Source organism: Cibotium barometz, chromosome 27 (assembly GCF_041138505.1).
Source record: "Cibotium barometz isolate CiBa-2024 chromosome 27, ASM4113850v1, whole genome shotgun sequence".
Taxonomy (NCBI): Eukaryota; Viridiplantae; Streptophyta; class Polypodiopsida; order Cyatheales; family Cibotiaceae; genus Cibotium; species Cibotium barometz.
In genome coordinates, this window is record NC_141072.1 from 7,528,835 (window position 1) to 7,547,374 (window position 18,540).

The 18,540-nt window shown below is 42.9% G+C and overlaps 1 protein-coding gene across 2 annotated transcripts in view; it reads left to right on the top strand.

The window, feature by feature from the left end:
- LOC147623029 (TAF RNA polymerase I subunit A) overlaps positions 1-18,540 on the top strand; it is a 71,971-nt gene that overhangs the window by 40,905 nt on the left and 12,526 nt on the right. For both annotated transcript variants that reach the window (XM_086821053.1, XM_086821052.1), the window contains exons 7-8: positions 7,100-7,233; positions 7,822-8,124. In XM_086821053.1, coding sequence (XP_086677179.1) covers positions 7,100-7,233; positions 7,822-8,124 — 437 coding nt within the window. The remainder of the gene's footprint in view (positions 1-7,099; positions 7,234-7,821; positions 8,125-18,540) is intronic.

An 18,540-nucleotide genomic window follows, 5' to 3' on the forward strand; every position in this document is an offset into this window, starting at 1 on the left:
AGAGGCCGAAAAACACTAATGGTGAACTGTAAAGCTAAGAATCTCTCAAAGCACTAAAATTGCATTCACTTATTTTACAAGCAAGGCACAAGGTCTTTTTATACATCAAGTAGGGAGGTTAAGCGTGTGGAGGTGGCCGGCTTTGACCGGTCATCATGATGTCATGCATGAGAGTGAAGATGTCTGCTAGGTTATCCTTTGTAGGTTCAGTACTTAAGCTTGATGACATCCTTCTCTATCAATGATCTGGGTACAAGATCATTTCTTCAGGTATGGGGTCAGTGGGACCATTTCAGCTCTTCAGATAGCCACTTGGAAGTGTAATGGCACCTTATGGTAGGATCCAGGAGGATTTTCCGAGACCTTTACTGGGTGGGACATCATCTTCTACACAAAGACACATCAGAGCCCTGAGAGAGGCTTGCTACATATTGCAGGGTATGTATGGGAGTCAGCATACAAGGGGGTAGTCCAGGACATGTGGACGAGTCCGAGGGTCAAGGGGGGTCGCAGCCCTCTTCAGATTCCATCTCCGCACCATACTTACAGTTGTCCAGAAGGATGAGGAGGCCCTGTAGATGTGGATGCGTCTATGCTGGCTAGGGGATCGGGTGGCACACATATATGCTATTTTCAGCCGGATACATCTAGTTATGCTCAGAGCTTTCTAGTGGATGGACAGTCACCATACTTGGTACTATATATTGATATTAAAGAGTTTTCCAGGTGGGGGGACATCCTCCTCCTTGGGGACTTCAGTGTGCAGATTGGTAGCAATCAGGTCAACTTGTTTGACTGTGACAGGGATCCCATCATCTTGCGTGACTTGGATCCTGGGGGCATGGGCATTCAGAGGATATCACAGGCCTCTGGTAATACGACCTCCTATGGTAGGTCTTTCTTGGAGATGGGCGCTGCACATGGGCTCATCATATATAATGGCATGAACAGTTGGCCCACCTCACGAGGTCTCACAAGATTTCCCCACTAAAGTCAAAATCAATGCAAGTACTATGATCTAATAGGAAGTTGTGCACGCACAAGCTCCCAATTCTCCCCTAAGTCGATCGAATTCAGCTTTTTCCACAGACTCGATTTCCACTTCCTGCTCTTGAACTTCCACATTGTCACCTGGGTTGTCTTCGACATGGTCGACATTGTCGTCGAATTATAAATCCACCACGGTGAGAGGAGATAGAGAAAGAAAGTGTATAGAATAGGTGCTCCCGCATAGAAGACAAGAAAATAAATGTTGACTGTCGCAAACCAAAAGTGTTACAGGTTGGTCCAAACTCGCGGTGGGTGTGCTTCCTCTTCACGTTCTCCACAAGCGTTAAGAGACAAAAGAGGGAGAATTGGGCTTTTTTAAAAGGGAGGAGCTGAAAATAGCTTAAAACAAAACCCCCTGCTTTTCCTTTGTTCAAAAACTCAAGAGAGTAATTTTAATGTGTGCTTTTTTGTCTAGTGTAAAAAAAAACACACATACTTTCTGTGACCGCTCCCTACAGGAGGCCTACGGATCGGAAGACAATATACACATATTTTGTAAAAAAAAACACACATACTTTCTGTGACCGCTCCCTAGAGGAGGCCTACAGATCGGAAGACAATATACACATATTTAGAACACTTAATTTAATTGTTATTAATCAATGGAAACAACATCAGCAACACAAAACTGGAAATACTGAAAATACAAATGACACTAGCACTGGGGCCGGAAAGGGCCGGTCCCCCCCTCAATACTTTTTGTATTTCTTGGAGTATTTATATTTGTACAAGTGTCACGGGCTTGACAGGCCAGATTTCTCCACAAGGGAGTGAAAACAACCAAAAAGAACGGGTTCAAGTCGATGAAGAGGTGTTGGGCAAAGTAGCCCCAAATCACAGGCTCATTACCACCTTCACTGGGTGGACACCTACCTTTCACTGGTCTTCCGGGACCGTGCACCAACAGGCACGCCCGTACTGACGCAGGCCAAGGAGTACACCGCGGAGGGAACGTGGCCCGGTTCTCCCCAATGAGCTTTGCTCCCAAATTCCCTGGTGAGTCTAACCTTCACTGGCTCCCAGAAGCTCTGAGAGCGCGGTTAACAACACCACACAGGGAAATATACTAACCACACCAGGAAGAATTTCCTGAACATGGTCAACATATACATGCCATGCTCCTGGTACGGTGAGTACAATCCGAATACAACCGGTACTATTTATAGCAGGTACAATCAAGCACTTTAGGTACTTCACAAGTGTGCAAGTACAACCAACTAGGTACTATGCAAGTACCTGTACTTGCAGCAGGTACAGTAGGTACACAAGGGCAGCTAGCAGGTACAGCAGGTACACCAGGGACAGCCAGCAGGTACAGTAGATACACCAGGGGTTGGTACAGGCGTGGACAGCAAGTACTGCAGGTTCAGCAGCCAACAGGCGTGGACAGCAAGTACACAAGGGTTGGTATAGCCGTAAACTGTAGGTACACCGGGGCTGGTACAGCCGTGGACAGCAGGTACACAAGGGATTGGTACAGCCGTGGACAGCAGGTACAGGCGTGGACAGCACATACACCACAACAGGTACACGTGTATACAGCAGGTACAGGCGTATACAGCAGGTATGGAGTAGGCTGCACGCGATGGAGAGTAGGCGGGTACAGCCAGCAATCTTCAGGCGTGGGCAGCCATGAGGAGGCGATGGAGAAAAAGAGCCACCAACCCACCACGTGGGGAATTTTTAACAATGTTCCATGCAAAAAGGCTTATCAAAGGTTATAATACCTTAATACATAATTTATACTTATGGGCACCCACACTAGGAAGTAAATGTCCAGCCCAACTTTAAATGTGTGTGAAGACATTAGCTTATAAAAAATTAAGGTTTACTCTAGTTTATGGATTTCACCTTTTAAAAAGGGGAAGATGAATATACTTACGACCTGTTCACACGCCACACCACCAAGTCAGCAAACAGCATTCCACGGTACACTGGGGCGTCCCCGTCCAGTGTACTGGCACGGCATAACAGGTAGACACACGCAAACAAGTCATGCAAAAATAAATTTATGCATTGTAGGCATAAATGCTAGTGCACAAATAGTGGATGAAATCTCTCTTTCATGAAACTTGTACAAGAGGTTCCTGTCGAGCACAAAACTGGCGCGACAAATATAAATAAATATGTCCTGGTCTTCCTATGGAGTGACAGTCCCATAGGTAAGACACCATCCTGGCTATACACGGGTGGCACCAACAAGCTCTCGTCCATACAACACGAAGCAAATCACACACGGGTGACACGAAACTGGTTCCCGTCCATGTGATGCAGCATTGGTCGCACACGGGTGGCATTAATCTGGCTCCCGTCCATGTGACACCACAAAACTGGCCCTTTCACATGGGACACTGGCCTAGCCCCATGTGAACATGGCACAAATCTGGCCGCTCTATGGAGTGACAATCCCATAGAAGTGGCTCCAGAAATGGAGATGGACCAAATGGTGACATCTCCCCGGGCTTCTAAACAGTTGACCTCAACTGAAAAGCCTCAAGATATGCCTGTAGAAGCTGAGGGTAATCAGCAAAATAATCCTCATCTACCCACTTTGCATCAATTGGTAAATAATTTTTAAATTTCACAAGGTATCTCCTGGAAAGCTTCCCATGTGGTAATTTTCTCTCCTTGTGAAATACAATCTGCTCTGGCTGAAGGATCTCCTCAAGCGCATCAACTTTTGGTGGATCTTCTGTGACAGGCTTCTGTGGATCTGGCCCCACATACTTCCGCAAAAGACTCACATGAAAAGCATTGTGAATCTTCCAATGGCTGGGTAAAGCAAGCCTGAAGGACACTTCATTGATCTTGTCAATTACTTGGAAGGGTCCATAATATTAAGTAGAAAGCTTTGAATATGATCCCTCTCGTCCTGACCTCTTTCGAAGCCTAGCTTTCTCAAATTTCAGCAATACCCAATCACCTTCCTTGACTTGCATGTCTCTTCTATGCTTGTCACTAGCCCTTTTATGCTTATCTTGTGACCTTGCAATGGCTGTCCGCACCTGAGCAAAGGCTACATCCAAGTCACGCACATACTCATCAGCTGCTTCACAAAATTTATCTTGGAAGTATGGAGTTGGCTTTATGTGCACACGTTTAGCACTCTTTCTATATGGATATTGTGGATTATATTATCAAGCTTACAGGCAAGCTATATGGAGATATATCATAGGATATCTTAAGGATATGGTGACGAGATATTTCTTTTGGCTTCATGATCAACCTGGCAAAGAAAAGCTAAGTATACTTTGAGTTTGCAAAGTTAGTGCTTTTGCTATTTACTATGAAGTGTTTTTGATGTTCACTAACCCTTGTATAGCCATGCAAGGAGAAAGGTGGTGTTGTTTGCCTTGACATGGTTTCAGGGAAACATTGTTTATGGCTCCCTTTATTGGCATGGATTATATCTATGGAGATTTCTTTCTTGGACGAGATTTGTATAGATATTGGGCTTCACAAGCAATTTCTATGGACGAATCTGTCTCAGTTTATAGAGAAGAAATATTTGGATATCTCATGGATATAATGCTTTTATGGATAAAAGTCCACCTCTACTCCAAGGATGGATTATTCTTTATAGCTCCCTTTATTTGGGATGCATTGGACTTATGAAACTCATGATTCACATACCCTATGTAGTGTTCTCTTGTCCTACGTGCTCTCTTGAAGATTGTTTCTACCATGTGTGGGTGGAACAATAGAGAGCAAATGGAAGGGAACATGGGCACTTCAGAGGGTAGTGTCGAGCCCTACGTGCTCTCTTGAAGATTGTTTCTACCATGTGTGGGCGGAACAATAGAGAGCAGATGGAAGGGAACACGGGCACTTGAGAGGGTAGTGTGAGTTGGTGGCTATATTGGATTTTTGAGACTGTCTCGTCTCGCCCACTTGATGGGACATGATTATATCTTGAATATATGGCTTGAAGCTTAAAGTTGTGGACAACTTTTAAGAAGTTGGGGAGGATGTCACCAGCCTGGACATTTCCCAGTATGAAAGGAGTCTGGTGGACTCCAGGATGTCTAAATATTTGAAAAGTACAAGCTTTGGGAATGGGGGATTATCCTAGAATACAAAGGACCACACTCCTAAAATTTAGGAGAGTTGCTATTTTTGGCCTGACTCCGATGGAAATTCTGTTCGTGTCATTACATCTGGAATTGAGCAGATACCAAGAGTTGGCAAAGTGCCTATGATAGAATGTCTACCAGTTGGGATATTTTTAGAGATAAAGTTTATGGAAGGACCCATCTCTTAGATTGGGACATGTGTGTACCAAAGTGAGACAAGTGGCTTGACACTTGTTAGAAAGTGGATCAAAAGGAGACAAGTGGCCTCACACTTGTCACTTCAGCTATTGTGTGGCCCTCCACTTGAGCCTTCTTTTGCCATGCAGCACATCTCAGCCTGCATAATCAGCATCTCATCGTTGTCTCCTCCATCCTCCTGAGTGAAGGAAAACACATGCATATATAGCCCTTCACAGCCTTAGAACGGGTTATAGTCCTCCAATTCAGTCCTTTCTCTCAGCCTCAACTTGTAGCCTTCCTACAACCCTTTGGAAGGGTGCATTGGCATCAAGATTGGTCATCATTGGTGCTTCTACAACAGCGTGCAGTCAACCCTACTCTTGGTCTTTTGAAGGTCTTGCGTTTGGCTCATCTACAGTCTCAAAGTCAGTCTTGCAGTCATTCTCTTCAAAGAAATAAAGCAAATACTCTTAGCAATAGGAGAGGGCCCTTCAATGACCCAATAGTGTGTACAAATCTCTCTTTCTCTCTCCATCTCTTAAAGTTTGAAGTGATAAAGACTCATGAAATTCAGGATACAAATGGCGGTGTGAGACTTTGTGTGACAGGATCCTTTCATCTACGCATAATTCTGCTGCATGTTACAACTTGAGTATTAACTTGTGTAACTATATTCAAGGCTGCCAAACCTGGGAGAAAGCTTATAAACTCTATGCCGAGGGATTTGAAGTAAATATGTTGTTCAAATAGTGACTGCCTCAGGTGAATGTTTGTGATTGGCATAAAACTTGTGGGTATTCTGAGCTGTGTGAAGAATCTTTCTCACAAAGTGTAGGAAGATAGAGTCCTGCAAATATCCACACAAGCATAAATGAACTAAGCTTTATGGCTGCATTCTTTGCATTGTTATATGCAAATTTTGAGTACAAAAATCAGACTGTCCATACGATACATAAGCTCAACGATGTCCTCTAATCTCTGATTCACCCTCTTCATCTAAATTGGTATTCACCTGAGTGTTCAGCTTCTTCAACACCTGCAAAAAGTGGCTTGCAAACTTTTAGTAGGATGGGAGCTACATGTAGATGGTGATCAGGGGCTGACCCTTCTGAAGTTGACCATATGGTGATAGTTCTGTCTTAGTTGGCTGCCTTAGAAGATCATGTTAGAGTCTCAACTTTTAGTAGGATGGGAGCTACATGTAGATGGTGATCAGGGGCTGACCCTTCTGAAGTTGACCATATGGTGATAGTTCTGTCTTAGTTGGCTGCCTTAGAAGATCATGTAGATGGTGATCAGGGGCTGACCCTTCTGAAGTTGACCATATGGTGATAGTTCTGTCTTAGTTGGCTGCCTTAGAAGATCATGTTATAGTTCTGTCTTAGTTGGCATTAAACTTCAAAGGTTGAGCACATTGTTAAATTTTTTGTATGGTTTGGGGAGCTTCAACACCATTTTCCAATCCTAGACTAATGGGCAAACTGAAACCTGAGAAATACCATGAATACAATGCTATTGTGTTTTGTTCGGAGCACTAGATTCTGTTTACCCATGGTTCAGGCGACATTCAGTTGGATGCATGAGAAGCACTTGACAGCTTCCTTATTCTTTACATAACTGAAAATATTAATTTCGAATCTTTTGTGCTCAATATGTAGCTTGATGTGCTCTTTTCGTGTATTTATGCCCAAAATATATTGTACTCTTTGTATGATTTGTGTGTTGATTTGCTGATTCTATTTGTTTTCGTGAAGATCCTTACTTGAGCTCCTACTTATTCTGCATCTTTTTTGTAGAATAAAGTGCATGCTTTTGGAGTCATTGACTCCAAAGAACAAAGATATGCTTGCTCGCGTCTATGAAGATGTTCTAGAGATAGACCCTTCATCAGTGCACTCAATAGAAAGGCTGATCGACATGCATAAAATTGGTGAGATATGTGCCTTCTTCCTTTGGGCAAGGATTTCCTTAATTAGACACATCAAAGTCTTAACAAATCTGTTAAACATTTCCCATTTGTGTCTTTCTTTCGAAGGGGTATGAACACATTTTCTTGAATTAAGTTCTAATCTTTGTAAATCTGGCCCAAAATCTTCATGATTCTCTCAAGGTTTTATGATGTTGCCTTTATCTATGGACTTGGCTTAATGGATGTATGTATGCTGGATGTCAAGTATATTCCCCTGGGTGTCTCAGCTCTAAGAAAATCTCCACTTTACTATGTGCGTAGGAAAATAAAACAGTGCTATAATTTACATGTTTTTGTGAATATATACATAATCTCATATTAGTATACACGGTTTTAATTTACATGTTTTTGTGAATTTATAATTCTCATGCAAGTATACATACTCTTAAGATAATCATATTACACCTTTATTCGAAATTAAATTTATCAGAAGATAACACATTCTCTTAAGATGATCATTTTGCACCTTTATTGGAGGTTAAATATATGAGAAGCTGACACATATGAGCATTTAATTCCTAACATGTGTTTGTCCCTCGATTATGACAGGTGATTATAGAACAGAAACTTTATTTCAGCACTTAGCACTTCACTTGGATGGATGCCCCGGATCCCTGTTGGTTTGGAGGAAGCTGGCTTTTTGTTTCCAGAAACTTAAGGAAGCTGAAGACGAACATGTCAAGGAAATAGATGGTGTAAGTGAAGGGCCTCAAGAACAAACTGCACAAGGCGACCTTGAACGAGAGTTTTTTCAACAAGAGAGTGTACAAGAAGCATGGAAAATCCGCGAACGCTGGTGGCCTGTGAAGCATTTCAGAAGTGATTCTATCCAAGACGAATCAAATGCCAATGGTATGTACTAATTGGAATTATTGATCTTGTTATTCTAGCTTATATGTTTTCTTTTTGAAAGAACACGTGTCATGTTCTCATTGCCGGATATATATATATATATATATATATATATATATATATATATATATATATATATATATATATGTATGTATGTATACTTTTACATATACTTAATCAAATGCCCAGGGTATGTACTAATTGGAGTTACTGATCTTGTTATTCCAACTTATATGATTTCTTTCTGAAAGAACACGCTCAGTGCTGGTGGATATATATATATATATACTATGTATGTATGTATGTATATCTCTCTCTCATATATATATGTCAATGTATACATACATATATATCTATGTGTGTGTGTGTGTGTGTGTGTGTGTGTGTATACATACATACATATATATAATATATATAAAAGTATATATATATATATATGTGTGTGTGTGTGTGTGTGTGTGTGTGTGTGTGTGTATGTATGTATGTATGGTAGGCACCTTAGGAACGCACTCATGCACCGGGTAGGCATGTTAGGCCTTCCGGGGTGCGGGTGAGGTTCCGTGGGTGCCGAGTGCCCCGGGGGTTGCCCTCCCCGCCTTGATGGTGATCGGGCCGAAGGTGGAGTCGGGACCAAAAATGGTGGAAAAACGGCCGACCGGCGGACTGTGCCGTGCCGATGGGCCGAGACGCGGCCGGGCCGGCGGATCATGGATGGAAGGCAAGACCCGAGACGAGGCCGAGGGAGCCGAGCCGGGCACGAACGCAAGTGATCGGTGAGACCCGCAAGGAAAACGCGCGAGACGTGCTCGACGGGCCGATGGAGCCGTTTCATGAAGCATGGATCGTGGAAGGCCGCGTGCAGCAAAGGTGTCGTGGGACCGTTTCCGTCGGTATATATATATATATATATATATATATATATATATATATATATATATCAATGCGCGCGCGCACATATACATATATATATATATGTATACACATACATATATATGTATATATATGTATGTGTATTTATATACATACATATATATGCACGCGTGATGTTCTCATTGTCGGATGTGTATATATATATATATATATATGTGTGTGTGTGTGTGTGTGTGTGTGTGTGTGTGTGTGTACACACACACACACACACACACACACACACACACACATATATATATATGTATGTATACACACATATATGTATATGTATATATACATATACATATATATGTATACATATGTATGTGTATATATACATATACATATATCTATTTGTGTGTGTGTGTGTGTGTACATATATACATACATAGATATGTACGTATGTATGTAAATATATGCATATATATGTATGTATGTATGTACACACACACACACACACACACACATATATATATATATATACACGTGGTCAACATGGTTTCATTTGCCTGACCTACACAAGTCATTTTTGACAATAGGCAAGAATTGCAAGATTTGAGCATGTTGGGCAAAACATTCGAGCGATACCTGAACGACTTTTGTACTTATCTGGCGTAGTGTAAAGTGACATTTCCACGCCATGGCGATGTTTACGCATGGGTTAGATCGAAATTACAAGTTGGAGCTCTCCAAGAATGGAGCCAAGACTTTGGAGGATCCTATTAAATTTGCCCAAAACTACTACAAGATTCTCGATTCATCGATGATATTATCATCGAATCAGATGAATCTCGTGCATTAGGGATATTAAACGTGAATCTGTAGACATGCTGATTGGCCTGATGGTTGACCACCTTATAGAAATGTGGATCATGCTCAAGGTCACTGTGAAACGTTTCATTGCTGAAACGAAATGTTGCCGAAATGATTTATTTTGGAATGAAATGTTTCGACGTTGGCAAGTGGACAGTGAAATGATAGACCGAAACGATTATATACATAAAATCTGAAGGTTGGGGCCCCAAATTTGAATTTTCACATTTGGGCCTTCAATTAGAGAGGAAAAGTGCAATTTTTCGCTCCTAAATGTAAAATTTCAGATTTGGGCCTTCAATTGGAGAGGGAAAGTGCAAATTTTCCCTCCAATTTGGGTTCCCAAATATGAAGTTTCAAATTTGGGCCAACCAAAATGTGAAATTTCAGATTTGGGCCTTCAATTGGAGAGTGAAAGAGCAATTCCCCCTCCAATTTGGGGGCCCAAATCTGAAATTTCAAATTTGGGCCTTCAAAGTTATTTAGAGATTTACTTTAATACTTACAATTAAGAAAACGAAAGTACCAAAATCCAATAGTAAATAACCAAACAAAGTTTAAAGTTACGATGCATTGTGGATTGCATCCATGGACAATTCTAAGTGACTTCCTCATTCTGAGTCATATTGTATACATGTTACATAAACAAAAAATAACATGCCTCGTAATTGGTGGAGCCGCAAGCACGAATTGCAATAATGTTCAATATTGAACGTTTTTATTTCTTCCTTCTCAACTTTTCAGCTACCCTAAAACACTATGAAATGTCCATGGTTGAAACGTTTCAATAGTGAAATGCGTTTCACGCTTCAACAACAACAAAACGTGGTTCGTGGGGTGACCATGATCATGCTATTGCGGTATTACCATAGTCGGCCTTATACGAAACAACCTTATCGGTTTAGTCAAATGGAGGAGGATGAGATTTAAAGGCAACTACATGATTATCTCAAGCAGGGGGTTTGTGCGGCCAAGGTCTCTATGGAGGGCATTGGTGCTTTTATCTAGGAAAAAAGACGGCATGATGTCCTTCTTTGTGGATTAGAAAGGGCTTAATAGTGTTTGTGAGAGCAAGAAGCTCATTGAGGTAGAGATGCAGTACACAACACATCAGGAAGAGTTGCTTGCAGGACTATTCGTGCCTTGAAGAAGTGGATACACTATCTCTACGGTTCCAAGTTTTGTGCATGGACTGATTATCATTCCTTGAAGTACATTTGTGATCAAGGAGATTTGAGTGGTCGCAAAGCCAGGTAGGTGGAACTCATGCAAGAGTGCGATCTTGAGATATGATATCATAAGGGATCTAGCAACCGAGTTGCAGATGCACTTAGTCAGATTCCTGAGGTTAATGCCTTGTCAGTAGCGGAGATATCGACTAATCTTTATCTTTCTCTTTAGGGGCTTTGCCAAGAAGATCGTTTCTTTGGAAAGATTGGCAGCTCATTCAGATTGGTGGCAGCTCAAGAGATTTGTGAGGTCCGGATACCTAGATGAGCTGTGCCAAAGAGAAGATAACTCAACAGTATTCCATTAGTAGTGGATTGTTAATTATGTGAAAAGGTAAAGTCTGTGTGCCGGACTTTGACGATTTGCGAAAGAGAATTCTCTTCGAGTGTCGTGCTATAGAGGACACCCATGCATTCATAGAACTCTTGCGTTAGTCAAGAGATATTTTTGTTGGCCATAGATGCGGTCCTATGTAGAGGATTATGTGAAGATGGAACCGGCCTGACGGGCGGTGAAACAAACACTCGCACATAAAACACTTCAACACCATTGAAGACCTAGAAAAGGAAAACAAACAGGGGGAGCTAGAGTGCTCCTGCAAACAGTACACGGACACCGATTGGCCCCCAAATCGCAGTGGCGCCCCTTGCGGTATTTCTTTAATTGATTATAAGAGCTTTGATTACAATATAAGGCTGGGAACTCAGCCGTCGCAGTAGAACCCTTGAAGCCTGCAAAGAACCTGCATCTGGCTTCTTGTCCACTCGGCATCCACAAACAAGTCCAGCCATTGTTCACATCGAAAGACTCTCTCACATTGAGTCTGCATACAGAAGCTTTCTCCCATGATCAGGGCTGCCACAACCATCCATAGCCTCTCACACTATGAACAGCATCACACCCTGACACATCCAGTGCTTCTGCATCACAACACAGACTCCCAAACTGTCTCTCAAAAGAGTATCACAGCACAGCATACCATACAGTTGATACACCTGTACAAACCCTCTCTACCTTCCAAGGGTACTATCCATCTCTGTCATGGATTCCCTGTCCCCTGCCTAATCAGTAGCAAGGCTGTACCAAACGTGTGTCCATTCCTGTACCTTTTGCCTGCATGTGACCTATCTCCTGGAGAAACCCAAATACATGTTTCCTCGTCGAGAAACCTACGACCTGTTTCCACATGAAACCCTTAGGCTTGTTTCCCTTTGAAACTTCTGTCCTGTTTCCATACATCTAGTTACCTGTTCCCTCATGAAACATCTGGCAACATAGAGATGCCCATAGCTGTAGGTCCCATTGTTCCTTTCTAGCAGGAAGAAAACAATCTGCTCCATGAGCACGCAGCCATGCGAGCTTGCATCACTCCCATGCCAAGAAACACATTCAAGTGACTTGTACTTGCAGCCGAAAACCCAAGTACATAGCTGAATTTGCAGCCAAACAAAAACAGCCCATAAACAGTCTTGTTTCCACCCTCTGAACTGCCAAACCCTTCCTCTCACAAAGGGCTAGAGAGAACCACTCTGGAACAGTCTTGAGCTAGTGAAAAGAGAGACTCCCAAAGACATCACCTGCAGTCCCACTTGCTCACAAAGAAAGAGAGACTTACAGTCTTTATGTCGGTTTCCACAAGGAAGAAAAGACTCCAGGAAAAGCCCCGAATTGTCTTGTCCTCTTGTCTTGCAGCCGGAAGAGGGAGAATAGTTGTGAGAGAACCTGCTGTCCAGCCTTGTGTTCCCTTCTCACAACTCACACTTCCCAACTGACAACCATCTTCTTGCCAAAAGCAAAGGAGAGAGAAAAGAAAGAACCTGCTGATGGGGAGAAACCTGTAATTAGGGTTTAGAGATCATTCATGGGAGACATACACAGAGAAGCAAGGGAGAGAGAGAGAGAGAGTTGTGGGGATAAGTCAACTCATGAGGCATGAGTGTGTGACTCCCCTATCACACATGTATATTGCACTAGTACACATAGTGCACTTAGTACATTAAAAGTACTAAGTGTACTATGTACTATAACTTATGGGCTTGTACACACTATAAGGGTGGGCATAACGCCTTTACCCCAACAACCTCCCACTTAAAGGCAAAGTGCCCTTAAGTAAAGGAAAAGAAAAAATCAGCATGTACATGATAATATACAAGGCCATATCAAGGCTGAAAATGGCCTCATCCAATGCCCATCAAGTGTCTGCAATGAGCAAACCGCTCCGGAGGCAAACTCTTCGTCAACAGATCAGCCGGGTTGTCATCCGTGTGAATCTTAACAAGCTGAATTTGCTTGTTCTCTATCACCTCTCTGATGAAGTGATACTTCACATCCACATGCTTCGTCTTTGCATGAAAAACAGGGTTCTTTGCCAACTGAATGGCACTCTGACTGTCACAATGCAACAATGGAATATCCCCTGTATAGCCCAAATCAACCACTAACCGAGATAGCCATAATGCCTCCTTGCAAGCCTCTGTGGCTGCAATATACTCGGCCTCTGTAGTAGATAAGGCAGTGCACTTCTGCATCCTGGATATCCATGACACAGCACCTCCTGTGAATGTAAATACATAACCGGTAGTAGACTTCCGGTTATCTGGATGACCGGCATAATCCGAATCCGTGTAACCATGCACTAATGCATCCTGTTTGCCAAAGCAAATGCACAAATCCTGTGTGCCCTTCAGGTATCTCATGACACCTTTCACTGCTTCCCAATGCTTCTTGCCAGGGTTGGCCATGTATCTAGAAACCACTCCCACTGCAAATGCAATGTCCGGCCTAGTAGCAACCATGGCATACATGAGACTGCCACAAGCTGAAGCATACGGAATCTTGGCCATATCAGCCCTGTCTCTATCTGACTGTGGGCTATCCATAGCACTGAGTTTCACATATGGAGGCAAAGGAGTACTAGCTTTCTTCCCCCCGTCCATATTGAACCTCTGCAAGACTTTGCCAATGTATTCCTTCTGAGACAAATACAACACATGCTGATTTCTGTCCCGAAGTATCCGCATACCCAAGATGTGATTTGCATCACCCAAATCCTTCATATCAAAGGTTTGATGCAGCCTCTGCTTCAAAGCATCCATCTCTTTACGAGATTTCCCGGCAATCAACATATCATCAACATACAAAATGAGAATCAAGAGACTGCCATCCAAAGCTTTCTTGGTGTACAAGCAGTGATCTATGTCACTTCTCCTGAATTTCTGAGATTTCATGAATGTATCAAATTTATGATACCATTCCCTTGGTGCCTGTTTGAGCCCATAAAGACTCTTTTTCAGCTTGCATACAAGCTTCTCCTTTCCACTTACTGCATAACCCTCTGGCTGCTGCATATATATCTCCTCATGGAGATCACCGTGAAGAAAAGCAGTCTTCACATCCATCTGAATCAAGTCCAGATCATCATGTGCAACCAAAGCCAACACAGCTCTAAGTGTGGTCATTTTGACCACTGGAGAGAAGATCTCATCAAAGTCCACACCATATTCCTGCTTGAAGCCCTTAGCCACTAACCTGGCTTTGTATCTTGGCTTAGCATCTGATGCAACTTTGAGCCTGTATACCCACTTGCATGGCAAAACCTTCTTGCCTGCAGGCAAAGGCACCAATTTCCATGTTCCATTTTTATGCAGAGAATCCATCTCTGACTTCATGGCACGCTCCCATAGAGCTTTGTCTGCCCTCTGTAAAGCCTCTTTATAACATGAGGGCTCCCCACAGTCAGTTAGCATCAAGTAGTCAACCCCTGGAACAAACCTGTCAGGGGCTCTGGAGGGTCTAGTGGACCTCCGTACCCAATGACCATCATTTGCAGGTTGCTGTCCAGCCTGCATATCACCCATTGGTGGCTCCTGTTCCATGCCATAAGGCTGAAAAATCATGCCCGGTATATCCTCCAACTGTGGTATATCCATAGGGATATCTTCTGCCATGTCTGGCTGTCCATTTGGACCATTTTCAGCACCATTTAAGGGCTGGTTTTCCTGCTGTAATGGCTGATTTACAGCCCTTTGTTGTTGTCCATGATGTCCATCATCATCAAAGATGACTCTGCCAGGCTCCTGTTGCCTTGCAGGCTCCTTATACATGCATGTTTCATCAAAAAATGACATCATTGCTGCGTATGATCTTTCTATTTATGGGATCCCAAAGTCTATACCCCATTTCACCTCTGTCACCATATCCTAGGAATATGCATTTATGAGACTTAGGATCAAGTTTGGTGCGCATTTCCCTGCGTATGTGCACGTACGCAACGCAACCAAACACTCTCAAGTGCTTGTATGACGGAGGCTTCCCTGTCCATACTTCTTCTGGCACTTTCCCACCAAGCCTCGTGTTAGGTGACCTGTTTATAAGGTGAACGGCTGTCATAACAGCTTCAGCCCAAAAACCATGAGGTAATGCAGCATGTGACAACATAGAACGGACCTTCTCCTGTATGGTCCTGTTCATCCTCTCTGCTGTCCCGTTTTGTGGAGGATCATAAGGAGTAGAGAGCTCCCTCTTGATGCCTTTAGCATCACAAAAGTCCTGAAACTGTTTGGACATATACTCTCCACCATTGTCGGAACGCAAAGCTTTCAGTGTTTTGCCAGTTTGATTCTCAACAAGAGCAACAAACTTCTCAAACACTGAGAATGTATCACTCTTCAAACGAAGAGGATAAACCCACACCTTGCGTGTGGCATCATCAATGAAAGACACAAAATATTTTGCCCCTCCCAAAGAAAGCTGAGGCATCTCACATACATCTGTATGCACAAGCTCTAACTGAGCATCTTTCTGTCCAAGAGCTTTCTTGTGGGGGCACTGTAGTTGCCTACCATATATACAATGCTCACAAAATTGAAAACTTGAAAACTTTAGAGAAGGCAAGTAACCCAAACGAGACAATTGCTCCATTCCTTTGACACTCATGTGTCCCAACCGGCTATGCCACATAGAGATTTCCGGCAGCTCGGTTGCATTTACATTAGCATGGTGACAAACACCTGCATGCATAAAGTAAAGAGTGTCCACCTTAGAGCCTCTGGCAACAACCAGTGAGCCCTTACTAATCTTCCACTTTCCACTACCAAATGTGGTAACATAATCAGCATCATCAAGCTGTCCAGTAGAAAGCAGATTCTTCTTGATCTCAGGCACATGCCTGACATCATGGAGCATAAGCTGTGAGCCATCTGAAAATACAAGCCTCACATCACCTCTGCCAAGAATTTTGCATGCATGGTTATCACCCAAATAAACCACTCCTTCATTGCCAGCAGTGTACCTGACAAACAAGTCTCTGCAACCTGTGACATGAAAGGAGGCACCTGAATCAATGATCCATGAGTGCATACCATGACCACCTGTAAGAAGTGAATGGGCATCAAGTGAAGACGTAAAGAGGACCTCATCCTCACTGCCACCTGCATGTGACACATTGATTTCTTCGATCTTGACTCCACTTTTGCCCTTTGGCTTTACATCTTTGGCTTCATCCTTCTCTTTTTCTTTGCCTTTTCCCTTTTCTTTCTGATCATTTTTCCATTTGTAGCATTGCTTTTTAATGTGTCCCTTCTTGCCACAATAATGGCATTCCAAATCCTTTTTGGAGCGAGACTTGCTCCTTCCCCTTTCTTGGCTTTTCCCCCTTTGTTGGGATCTCCCACGTGCATTCATTGCATTAGACTTGCCAACAGAGTTGTTTTTCCTGTTCATCTCTTCTTGAAGAAGAGCACCCTCAACATCTGCATATGACAGCATAGCATTCGAATTGCTAGTGGCTGTCCTGAATGTGTCCCAACTCTCTGGCAAAGTGCATAACAAAAAAGTGGCTTTGAACTCATCGTCCATTGCCAACTTTTGATTGATGACCTGGCTGACAATACCATTAAACTCATTGAGATGGGCTGTCATAGATGCCCCTTCCTTCATCTGAAGGCCTATGAGTTTCTTCAACCAATACACTTTGCTTGAGGCACTTTGTTGGGCATACAAGTCCTGCAATCTCTGCCACATTCCCCAAGCTGTCTTCTCTTCACGAATGCTGAAAAGTAATGAGTCTGACACAGATAACATGATAGTAGATCTTGCCAGCTCATCCATATCTTCCCACTCTTCAGCAGTAAGAGAAGCGGGCATCACACCCCTTTCTTTGATAGGCTTGTGCTGCTTTTTCTGAAGCAACACATTGTAGCACTGGGTTTGCCAAATATCATAGTTATGCGAGCCTTCAAGCTTCTTGATGTGAAGCAATGAAGAGCTCTCACCTGTGGTTGCCATAGCAAAATGCAACCTTTAATGCCTGACTCCCTGCAAATGTGCAAACACTGCACCCAAGATGTGCAAACACTGCACCCAGAGCACACAAAGTGCTCACAAATGTTCTCCCAAGCTTTATCTCCCACTGCGGAAGCAAGAATGCAACTTTTCTCCCACTTTTTGTGATGAAAACACCAAAATCTGGTTGCTGCAGATTTTGGATAGCACCTTAAATGTGCTCTTTTGCCCTTCCAAAGTACTGTACAGCAGTACTAAGCGCTCACCAATGATGTACCAAACCTGTACCGGCAATTTCAGCAGCTGAAATTGAACCTTTTGGTCACTCAAAACAGTGTACAGCCATGCCAAAACATGCACAAAGCTGTGCCAAATCTGTACCAGCAGGTACAATAGCAATAAATGCTCTCTTGGCTGTCCAAATGAGTGAAAATCAGACTTTTACAGTCCTGTACACTGCATAAAACAGTCCCGAACAGAAATTGGGCAAAAGCCCCTTGACTGCAAGCTGATTTTTGAGGATTCAAGGCATATATGTCTTGCCTGCTGCTTTGCCAAGCTCAACAAGCATACAAACTTGAAAAGCCCCTTGATTTGAGATCAATTTCTGATCATGCATGGTACATTGGCGCACATGAAGGCATCCAGAGTGTTCACGATGCTTCCCCCTGGCCACATATACATCAAATACAGGAGAGCCCCTTGATTTACAGGCACATTGAGTGCTTGTAAGGCATCAGCACATTAACCACAGCATCAAATGTGATCGCCTGCATGCAAATCAACACAATCGGCACAAAAGCCCCTTGATTTGCACTGCAATTTGCTGCAATTTTGCCCAAATGTGCGATTTTTTCACATCATACAGCATGTATGAGTGCTTAATTGCACAATTACATCAAAAGCCCCAAATTTCGACATCCAATTTCCTGCAAATTGATCCTGATTTGACCAATTTCCTGCAAATTGATCCTGATTTGACCAATTTCCTGCAAATTTAGCCTGATTGTGACCAATGTCACCCAATTTTGTCAATTTTGCTCAAAAATTGAGCAATTTGGTACCTGTACCTGCTCAATTGCTTGATTTGACAAGGAAAATCCAAAATTGAAGCAAAATACCTTTGATTTCAATCCAATTTGCAGGCTGAATTTTTGTTGCAGGAATCTGCTTCTGCTTTGT